This window comes from Lucilia sericata, unplaced genomic scaffold (assembly GCF_015586225.1).
Source record: "Lucilia sericata isolate MDLA Ls3-8-SP2 unplaced genomic scaffold, ASM1558622v1 Contig000439F_arrow, whole genome shotgun sequence".
Lineage (NCBI taxonomy): Eukaryota > Metazoa > Arthropoda > Insecta > Diptera > Calliphoridae > Lucilia > Lucilia sericata.
Window position 1 is genome coordinate 299,194 of NW_023994454.1, and position 12,180 is coordinate 311,373.

The 12,180-nt window shown below is 25.4% G+C and overlaps 1 protein-coding gene across 3 annotated transcripts; it reads left to right on the top strand.

Moving 5' to 3' along the window:
- On the top strand, nt 1–10,806 carry LOC119604868 (aldo-keto reductase family 1 member B1-like). 3 transcript variants are annotated; one of them, XM_037957756.1, is made up of 6 exons: nt 1–289; nt 5,075–5,217; nt 5,319–5,802; nt 5,864–6,072; nt 6,170–6,247; nt 10,548–10,793. In XM_037957756.1, the coding sequence occupies exons 1-5, from the start codon at nt 218–220 to the stop codon at nt 6,213–6,215; spliced, it is 954 nt and encodes a 317-aa protein (XP_037813684.1). In that variant the 5' UTR covers nt 1–217; the 3' UTR covers nt 6,216–6,247; nt 10,548–10,793. The 3 variants fall into 3 exon arrangements, with proteins under 3 accessions (XP_037813684.1, XP_037813686.1, XP_037813685.1); XM_037957758.1 differs by having other exon boundaries at nt 6,170–6,242; XM_037957757.1 differs by lacking the exon at nt 6,170–6,247 and having other exon boundaries at nt 10,548–10,806.
- The last annotated feature ends 1,374 nt before the right edge of the window (nt 10,807–12,180 follow it).

Sequence of the window (12,180 nt, forward strand, 5' to 3'; positions counted from 1 at the left end):
CGGCTATAAAAACACAAACAGCTGTTGAGAGAGCTTCACTTTTTCATAATTTGCCGGTGAATTTGTGTGCCAAACGTCACACATCTCTTAATTCAGTGATTAATAAAGAAAATTAAGGAAAAAACCTTATCTGTAATAGTTATTTAAACTATTAACAATAATTAATTTTATAAAAAACAAGTGTTTTGTGTAAATAGAACAAATTCAATTGAACAAAATGGTGAATGTACCAACTATAACTTTGAACAGTGGACACCAAATGCCTGTTTTGGGTTTGGGAACATGGGGTGTAAGTATTGAAATCTAATTAAAGAAACTATTGAAGAAATTTAGCAAAATCATGTTATTTGTTGTAATATAGCAGATAAAATTAGCAAGTTTCAAAATTGATGGCATTGGTTAAAGGGGAAAGAATATTAATAATTCTTATATCATTTATAGAATGAAAGTTATTTTCTAATATTTCTAGTTTTATTTCAATTAATTATGCAAATTTAGTTTATTTTAGTATTCTTATAGTGTATAAATTTTAAATTGCATATTGCATTCAAGGTCACAATGGGTAGGGAACACAAAGAATTCTATATCGTAATATTTATTTAAAAAGCTGCCAGATGTTGTAATGTTTTTGTAATAGGAAAAAAAAGGGAGCAGGCAGATAGAGAGGTAGGTTGTGTTTGAAATCGATGAGGAAGTTTTTTTTTCTTTTGCGAATCTAGAATATTCATAAATTTGTATTGGTATTAGTAGCTATGAGATAGTGTTATATTAGTTTTATGAAGACAGTAGAGTTAGACTAATAAATTAAATGTGGTTTAGTGGTAAATCTTGAAGATTTTCTTTAATAAAAATTAAAAAAATATAGTATATGTGAATTTCTAAAGTTCAATAGATTCGATATCCTAATCTTGACTATATTGTGTACTGTAGTATGTATAAAAGTATTGAACAGTCTGTACTATATTCTTGTCGAAAGTCTGTACAATAGTCTTGACTAAAGTCTGTACAATAGTCTTGACTATTGTTTGTACTACAGTCTGCTCTATAGTCTGTACTGTAGTCTTGACTATAGTCTGTACTGTAGTATTAACTATAGACTTTACTATTGTCTGTACTATAGTCTTGACTATAGTTTGTACTGTAGTCTTGACTGTAGTCTATATTATAGTCTTGACTATAGTCTTGATTATAGTCTGTACTATAGTAATGACTATAGGTTGTACTATTGTTTAGACTATAGTCTGTTTTAAAGATTTGAAGTTAAAATTCATTCTTTAAAGTTTGCTAAACATATATAATTTCACCATAAATACTATCAAAGTAATAAATTTAGATGCTCCCATTAAAAAAAAAATATATACATATATATTTACAATGATTAAACCCCCATTAACTTAACATTCAATAAAGCCTATCACCTAAAACAGTTTTATATTTCTAAAATACTAAAATTGTTTTCTTCGTCATTACTCTTATCAGCTATAATTTATTATTGCGATTATTTAATCAGCTAGAGTAGCGCTGTTTTTACAATTCCTGTTGATAAAACAAATGGCAATTTATTAGTGAAAAAAGAAAAATTCGCATCCAATGGCCAAGTGTTTAAGTTACAATAAATACGTAAAAATATTCCATTAAATACTAATAAAATGTAATAAAACACAAATTGTTGACCCTCTACAGCAGTGATAACAATAAGTAAATTATTCGCTTAATTGGTTTCATTTTAACATAATTAATTATTAGTAAATACAAATCAAATTATGTACAATACATACATTTATTTTTAAATATATACGGCAACAGTAAACTAAACAATTAAAATAACATTTAAAATGTTAGAATTTATTAGGGCTTGGAAACAAATTGTTATGGTCCGAATTATTAAATTTAATTACTGCCTGGACAGAGATAAAAATGTCTAATTTATTTGGTGTTTTGTCGGAAGATTTATGTAGCAGATTAAAGGGTTTAATTTTTTAGTTGTTGTTGCTTTTATAAATAGACTGTTTTTTTAATTAAGTTATTTTAATCTAATGGGTTTTGTCTGTTTCTCTATGTCTGTCTTTCTGTCTGCTAACAATTTTGTTTATAATTAAAGTTTTATTTAAAATACATATCTAGGCTTTTTTGTTATTGTTTGAAAAAAAGTTTATTGACTATTTGCGATAAGATTAGGAATTTAACAAACAATTTCTAGTTCAACTAGTTCTAATCTTAAATGTTAGAAAACAGGATTACATGTTTGAAGTCAAAGGTAGCGTTTGTTTTTGATCACGTATAGTTAGAATGTTATTTCTAGTTTTGGACTGTCTGGTTTTCAAATCTGTTTTTTTGATGTGTTGAAGTCTAACTCTTTGATTTATTATCTTGTGAAAAGTATTTAGAGAATGAATTTGCATTTTGTTGTAGAGATTTACTTTGGACTGGACCTTTATATAACGGACTAGTTTTAATCTTCGTTTATTTTTGATCACGTACATATAGTTAGATTGTTATTGTATTTGTACTATCAGGACTTATTGATTTCTTATCTCATCGAAAAGTATTTGCGAAATGAATTGCAACTTCTGAAAATTCTAGAAAAGTTATAAATTAACTTTAGACTTTAGAAATAGATAATTACGAACAGTTTTTAAAACTTATAGTCATCGTAAGAACAATTTATCAAATTGATTCTTTGATTTCTTATCTCAATTGAAAGTATTTTCGCAATGAATTGCGTTTTTGTAGTTTTAGGTGAATATTGGAGTAGGACCTTTGAAAAATAGACTAAACATGACAATAGAATCATTGGAGTCAAAGATAGCGTTAATTTTTGATCACGTATCGTTAGAATGCTTTAGGACTGTTTGGTTTTGAAATGTTTATTATTGACTAAAGTCTTACTCTTTGATTTCTTATCTCAGCGAAAAGTATTTGCGAAATGAATTCGCATTTTTTGTATCTTTAGGTGTAGCTATTGCTTCAAATTCTAGAAACGTTATAGATTTATTTAAGACTTTCGGAATAGATAATAATCAACCTTTATGTATGAAAAATCATTGTCATTATTTGAACAATTAATTAAGCAAATTTCGATTTATTACCAATCTCAATGATTCCTTTCATATTGAATTATTGGTCTCAAATTTATTAATAGCTTGTTTTAGATTTTAGTTGAAACAACACCCTCCCCTTCCTTACCTTTCCCTAACTAATGTTTTCTGTTTTTGCCAAAGCATCATTCTTTTTAGTAATTACCGGCTTAATTTCTTATATATTTTAAGTTTTGAGTAACAGTAGAAAGCTCTGCAAACTGACAGTGGTCCAAGCTGTATATTAGATCAGCTGTATAAAGAATTGAGAAGTGTAATGTATCCACAACAATTGGATTTCTTCTCCGGAATGACCCGATTTATAACAGGTTAAAGAACTTCCGACAACTAAGAATCTTTTATGATCTTTTCTTGGCCAAGAAAGTAAAGATGGCTCTTAATTGAATTACATACAATCCTATAGTGCAAAACAGAGGCAGTCTTCTTCACTTTTTAGTTAGTTAGATAGTAAGTTAGTTCGTTAGTTAGTTAGCTAGTTAGTTAGTTACTTAGTTAGTTACTTAGTTAGTTGGTTAGTTAGTTAGTTAGTTAGTTAGTTAGTTAGTTAGTTAGTTAGTTAATTAGTTAGTTAGTTAGTTAGTTAGTTAGTTAGTTAGTTAGTTAGTTAGTTAGTTAGTTAGTTAGTTAGTTAGTTAGTTAGTTAGTTAGTTAGTTAGTTAGTTAGTTAGTTAGTTAGTTAGTTAGTTAGTTAGTTAGTTAGTTAGTTAGTTAGTTAGTTAGTTAGTTAGTTAGTTAGTTAGTTAGTTAGTTAGTTAGTTAGTTAGTTAGTTAGTTAGTTAGTTAGTTAGTTAGTTAGTTAGTTAGTTAGTTAGTTAGTTAGTTAGTTAGTTAGTTAGTTAGTTAGTTAGTTAGTTAGTTAGTTAGTTAGTTAGTTAGTTAGTTAGTTAGTTAGTTAGTTAGTTAGTTAGTTAGTTAGTTAGTTAGTTAGTTAGTTAGTTAGTTAGTTAGTTAGTTAGTTAGTTAGTTAGTTATTAGAAATACACCTAGGCATATATCGCGTCTGCTGTACGCTCCTTTACCAGTGCCTCAGGTGGGTATTGAGCTCATGACTTCCGGTCTATCAGACTAGAACACTAACCATTAAGCTACCGGTGGCCACACAGTTTACAGGATCAATGACATTTCTTCAAAGTTGTCAACTTTAAAACTTATTCAGATGAAACTTTATGGAGCCGATAAACGTTCTATGAAACGGTTTTGGTATCTATTCTTTAAATTATGATTTCGTTAGTATTTGCCATCCTCGGAACTTTACAACAGTTCTAAAATACTTCTTTTTTTAGCGTTTTTTGCTGCGTATGTTATCCAAAAAGGGGGAACATGCGCCATAGGGCAACTTCTGCTTATACTGATTAAGTCAAAAGTCACCTAATAGGACTCTTTCTAGGCTTTATTCCCTTAAGTAAAATAATTAAGAAAGTTTTTAAAAATATATTTTGTGGGTTTTATTAAAGAACGTATAAAAAAGGTGGTACTTTTTCCCCCAAGTGGAAAGTATTTGCATAGATCTCACCTAGAGTGGAAAAATTTATCTTTTTCCATGATCTGTCATTCGAATATTAAGTTATTGAAAACTATATAGTCAATAAATCTACAAATGATTAGTTTAACATAGTTTTTTGTACTTTTTTTTTTAAGTTTTACTTTAATTTTAATGATTTACCTTTACTTTAAGAAATGATTATATTTTTTTTTAAACAAAGCAATAAAAAATTGTGTGAAAAATCTCCATAAAAATTAGTAGTTTTAATTATCAAGTGTTACAATTTCCACTTCAGTTACAGTATTAATTTTCACACAACAATAATTAATATGAACTTTTAGTCTTAACATTTACAACAAATTGTGAAATTCTATATAAAATATTACATAGTATGTAATTCATACATAACATACAAAACTTCAATCTTCAACAACATTATGAAATTTATAATAAACGATTATTTAATTTATTTTTCTATTTGTTTCTACTATAGAGTCCCAAGGGTGAAGTAGCCCAAGCTGTTAAAGATGCCATTGATATTGGTTATCGTCATATCGATTGTGCTCATGTTTATCAAAATGAACATGAAGTGGGCGAAGGTATTGAGGCTAAAATTAATGAAGGTGTTGTTAAACGGTAAGTACCTTTAATAAACTCTTATTAATAAGATTATATAAAACAATTATTACAGATAAAAACTAATTAATTTAATTTTATTGCCTTTTATTGTTTTACAGTGAAGACTTATTCGTTACCAGCAAATTATGGAATACCTTCCATCGTCCCGATTTAGTACGTGGTGCCTGTGAGACTACTTTGAAGAATTTGAAATTGTCTTACATTGATATGTACTTGATTCACTGGCCTATGGGCTATAAGGAGGGGGATGATTTATTCCCTGTCGATGAGGCTGGCAAAACCGCCTATTCCGATGTTGATTATGTTGACACCTGGAAGGAAATGGAAAAGCTAGTTAAGGATGGTTTGGTTAAATCCATTGGTATTTCTAATTTCAATAAGAAACAAATTGAACGTGTCTTGGCTGCCGCCACCATACCTCCAGCCACCAATCAAATTGAATGTCATCCTTATTTGAACCAAAAGAAATTAATGGAATTCTGCAAATCGAAAAATATTGCTATTACCGCCTACAGTCCCTTGGGTTCACCCAACCGTCCCTGGGCCAAGGCTGGTGATCCCGTTTTGATGGAAGATCCTAAGGTAAAAAAAGAAAACATTCTTTAAATTTTGTAAAAAAAATAAATTTTCATTCCATTTCTAGATCGTGGCTATTGCTGAGAAATACCAAAAGACCCCTGCCCAAATTTTGATCCGCTATCAATTACAACGCGGAAATATTGTTATTCCCAAATCTGTTACCAAGAGCCGCATTGCTTCTAACTTTGATGTTTTCGGTTTTGAATTATCGGCTGAAGATATTAACACCATTGATAGCTTCGATTGCAATGGCCGTTTTGTACCTATCCTCTCGTAAGTTTTTCTTTTGTAGTATTATTTTTATTTACTAATTATAAAATTATTATTTATTAAAACTTTATTTATATATAAATTTTATTTCTGAAAATAGTGAAGCTGGTGCTCATCCTCATTATCCTTTTCATGATGAGTATTAAATGCTGGTTTTTGATTAATAGAAAAAAGTTTGGTAAACCATACAATAAAACTTTTTCTAAATTTTGTTGAAATAGTGCTTGAATTAGAGATAGAATTTGTTAAATATTTCCTTTTGTTACTAACATGGAATTGTGTTCATTCAAAATCAGTAGTTGTAGTTGTTATTTCGCAAATATCTTTATAATTTCCATAAAATTGATATAAAACAAAATTCTGTAACCTTTTTTGTGTTATACACAAACATCTCTATAGAAAAGAGTGTTATGCAGAAAATTTTCTATATAAAATACTTTTATACACAACATTTTCTATAGGAAATACTGTTATACACAAAATTTTTTATAGAAAATACTGTTTATACAAAATTTTCTATGGAAAATACTGTTATACGAAATATTTTCTATAGAAAATACTGTTTTGCACAAAATCTTCTATAGAAAATACTGTTATACACAAAAATTTCTATAGAAAATAGTGTTATACACATAATTTTCTATAGAAAATACTGTTATACACAAAATTTTCTATATAAGATATGTACACATTTTGATGTAGAAAATTTTCTATAAAAAAGCAGTTATAAATTTTCTTTAGATAATATTGTTATACTTACAATTTTCTATAGAAGATACTGTCATATACAAATTTCTATAGAAAATAGAGCTATATACAAAATTTTCAATAGAAAATACTGTTATATACAAAATCTTCTATGAAAAATACTGTTATACGCAATATTTTCTATAGAAATACTGTTATACACAAATATTTTTATAGAAAATACATATATACACAAAATTTTCTATAGAAAATACTGTAGAACACAAAATTTTCTATGGAAAATACTGTTATACACAATATTTTCTATATAAAATACTGTTATACACAGAATTTTCTATGGAAAAAACTGTTATACGAAAATTTTCAATAGAAAATATACAAAATTTTCTATAGAAAGTAGTGTTATACACAAAATTTTCACTGTTATACACCAAATTTTCAATAGAAAATACTGTTATACACAAAATTTTCTTTAGATAATACTTTTTACACACAATTTTCTGTAGAAAATACTGTTATACACAAAATTTTCTATGGAAAAAACTGTTATACACAACATTTTATATAGAAAATATATACACATTTTGATATAGAAAATTTTCTATAAAAAAGCTGTTATACACAAAATTTTTTGTAGATAATATTGTTATACTCACAATTTTCTATAGAAGATACTGTCATATACAAAATTTTCTATAGAAAATACTGTTATACACAAAATTGTCTGTGGAAAATACTGTTATACACAAAATTGTCTATAGAAAATACTGTTATACACAAAATTTTCTATAGAAAATAGGGCTATACACAAAATTGTCTATGGAAAATACTGTTATAGACAAAATTTTCCATTAAAAATACTGTTTATACAAACTTTTCTATGGAAAATACTGTTATACATACATAAAATTTTATTTAAAAAATACTGTTATAAACAAATATTTCTATAGAAAATAGTGTTATATACAACATTTTCTACAGAAAATACTGTTATATACAAAATTTTCTATAGAAAATACTGTTATACGCAAAAATTTCTATAGAAAATAGTGCTATATACAAAATTTTCAATAGAAAATACTGTTATACACAAAATTTTCTATAGAAAATTCTATTATACACAAAATTTTCTATAGAAAATACTGCTATACACAAAATTTTCAATAAAAAATACTGTTATATACAAAATCTTCTATGAAAAATACTGTTATACACAATATTTTCTATATAAAATACTGTTATACACAAAATTTTCTATGGAAAAAACTGTTATACAAAAATTTTCAATAGAAAATATACAAAATTTTCTATAGAAAGTAGTGTTATACACAAAATTTTCACTGTTATACACCAAATTTTCAATAGAAAATACTGTTATACACAAAATTTTCTATAGATAATACTTTTTCACCACAATTTTCTGTAGAAAATACTGTTATACACAAAATTTTCTATGGAAAATACTGTTATACACATTATTTTCTATAGAAAAAACTGTTATACACAAAATTGTCTGTGGAAAATACTGTTATACACAAAATTGTCTATAGAAAATACTGTTATACACAAAATTTTCTATAGAAAATAGGGCTATACACAAAATTGTCTATGGAAAATACTGTTATAGACAAAATTATCTATAGAAAATACAGCTACACACAAAATTTTCCATTAAAAATACTGTTTATACAAAATTTTCTATGGAAAATACTGTTATACGCAATATTTTCTATGGAAAATACTGTTATACATAAAATTTTATATAGAAAATACTGTTATAATCAAAGATTTCTATAGAAAATAGTGTTATATACAAAATTTTCTACAGAAAATACTGTTATATACAAAATTTTCTATAGAAAATACTGGTATACACAAAATTTTCTATAGAAAATTCTATTATACACAAAATTTTCTATAGAAAATTCTATTATACACAAAATTTTCTATAGAAAATACTGCTATTCACAAAATTTTCAATAAAAAATACTGTTATATACAAAATCTTCTATGAAAAATACTGTTATACGCAATATTTTCTATAAAAATACTGTTATACACAAAATTTTCTATAGAAAATACTTTTATACACAAAATTTTCTATAGAAAATTCTTTTATACACAAAATTTTCTATAGAAAATACTGTTATACACAAAATTTTCTATAGAAAATACTGTTATACACAAAATTTTCTATGGAAAATACTGTTATACACAATATTTTCTATATAAAATACTGTTATACACAAAATTTTCTATGGAAAAAACTGTTATACAAAAATTTTCAATAGAAAATATAAAAAAATTTTCTATAGAAAGTAGTGTTATACACAAAATTTTCACTGTTATACACCAAATTTTCAATAGAAAATACTGTTATACACAAAATTTTCTATAGATAATACTTTTTACACACAATTTTCTGTAGAAAATACTGTTATACACAAAATTTTCTATGGAAAATACTGTTATACACATTATTTTCTATAGAAAATACTGTTATACGCAAAATTGTCTATAGAAAATAGTGTTATATACAAAATTTTCAATAGAAAATACTGTTATACACAAAATTTTCTATAGAAAGTAGTGTTATACACAAAATTTTCACTGTTATACACCAAATTTTCAATAGAAAATACTGTTATACACCAAATTTTCTATAGAAAATAGTGTTATACATAAGAATTCTCTATAGAAAATATAATACTGTTAAAAACAAACTGTTCTATGAAAAATACTTTTATACACAAAATTTTCTATGGAAAATACTGTTATACATATAAATTTCTTTAGAAAATACTTTTATAAAAAAATTTGTGGAAAAACTGTTATACAAAAATTTTCAATCGAAAATATACAAAATTTTCTATAGAAAGTAGTGTTATACACAAAATTTTCAATGTTATACACCAAATTTTCAATAGTAAATACAGTTATACACAAAATTTTCTATGGAAAATACTGTTATACACATTATTTTCTATAGAAAATACTGTTATACGTAAAATTTTCTATAGAAAATAGTGTTATATACAAAATTTTTAATAGAAAATACAATAGAAAATACTGTTATACACAAAATTTTCACTGTTATACACCAAATTTTCAATAGAAAATACTGTTATACACCAAATTTTCTATAGAAAATAGTGTTATACATAAAAATTCTCTATAAAAAATATAATACTGTTAAACACAAAATGTTCTATGAAAAATACTTTTATACACAAAATTTTCTATGGAGAATACTGTTATACACAAAATTTTCTTTTGAAAATACTTTTATAAAAAAAAAAATTTATGGAAAATACTGTTATACACAAAATTTTCTACAGAAAATACTATTTATTATATACAAAATTTTCTATAGAAAATACACAAAATTTTTTATTTAAAATACTGTTATACACAATATTTTCTCTAGGAAGTATTGTTATACACTGAGTTTTCTATAGGAAAAACAGTTATACACAAAATTTTTTATAGAAAATATTCAACAACAATAATTCTTAATCCTAAAAAAACTATGTAATCTTCCTTGATATTAGCCATTCTTACATAAATCGAATGTTAAAGTTTATGTATAAATATTAATATTACCAATAGTATAATTAAAATGTTACCCTCGAGCCTTGTGTTTAATTATTTAACATTTTATAACAGTATTATTTAATTAGTTTTTCTCCCGAATTAATTTATTGTTATGTTTCAAAATCTATTTAAATTTATTTAATTACAATTATATTTTTCTTTTTCTCTCCCTTTAGCGCTGCTGGTCATCCTTATCATCCCTTTGAAAATGATGAATACTAAAACGTATGCCAGTCCTTTATAATCTACCACCTACTAATTTTGCGCTATATTTGTTCAGGCGTTATGCAGGCACAATTTAAAAACGCTGAATTTTTTTTTTGTAAATCTATTAATTAAATAAATAATAGTTTGTAGTTTGTAACATCAATTAGAAATGAGTATTTTATAAAAATATACATTTTAAAATAGAAAAAAAAAAACAATAATAATAATTCGTTGTTTTGTATTTTTAAAAGTTAAAACATTCTCTATACAAAATTTTAGGAAGATCAGTCCATAATACATATTCTTAAATTTTATAACGATCCGTACATAATTGAAATTCGACACACAAAAGTTATTTTTGGAACCAAAACCTATATGTATGAAATTTAGTTTTTAAAGTGATCTGTGATCACTACTTATTGTATATATGATCTTTAAATAGTGTGATCCATTATATTTCCAACTTAAAATCGGTTGTAGGTCCTTAAAAATAGGATTTTTTTGTATAATGGAGGAGGGGAAAAATTCCCAGAGGCTTTTATGCAGGATATAACTTTTTGTAAACCAACAAGATCAGTGATTGATCACTTATTAAATATATGAAAAAGTCGTTAAAATTTTATACAACTATTACGATAAGAAGTTCTTGTTAATATCCAATTCCACGAATTCTTAAGGAACGATTAAAGTACGATCTTAAGATTCATTTCGAAATACTAGATCATAACTTATTTCAATTCTTAACTTATCAATTATCCAAAAAAAAACTTAAAATTTTCAATTTTGTTTAAAAGTTTTTTTTTTTTTCACATTTTACACATTACAATAATGAAGATCAATAGTTTATTTTTTTTGCAAGATCACTGCACTATACGAGTATTTCTCACTTTTAGGGCTTCTCAGAAAGTTCACACTCTTTGAAAGTCCCACTCATTGCACTCTCAAACGAAATGTTAATGACATTAACTTTGCTATTTGATTGTTATACCAAAGTTGAGTATAGACAGGAAGCCATATGAGTACAAATTCATTGATCATTTCTTTAAACAAATTTTGTGAAATATTTTTAAAATTATGCACTTGTATATAGTTTTTGTAGATTTATTTCAATTAAAAGCACTGATTTCGAATGGTGCTAGAAATTTTGTGTATTTGAAATGTAATAAAAGATTTTATGGGAAAAAAATAATTTATTTTCAAATATTTTCTTTAGCTCATCTATGCACCAACCGATCTCAGTTCTTTAAAATTGAATTTTCAAATTTAAAAGTTTTTATTCTTGTAGAATTTTTGTTTAAAAGTTGCACTTTATTTAAATAATCCTTTGTTATGTTAATATAATCCTTTTATTGGTTTTATAGGTAGAATATCCTTAAATTATTCCAGTTCGATAGGTGTGTGTTTTTTTTTTCTTAGAAGTAGCAGACAGATTTGATGTCATGTTTATAGCTCTGGCATTTGTCAACTAATTGTTGTAAATTTAAAACCTCAGCTTAAATGTTGAAAACCTGTTACAGCTGAGAAAACTTTTACAAAAGATTTACATTCTACTTTTATAGTTTCCTATACCTCGAAGTAAAAAAGGTAAAAATTACAAAAAAA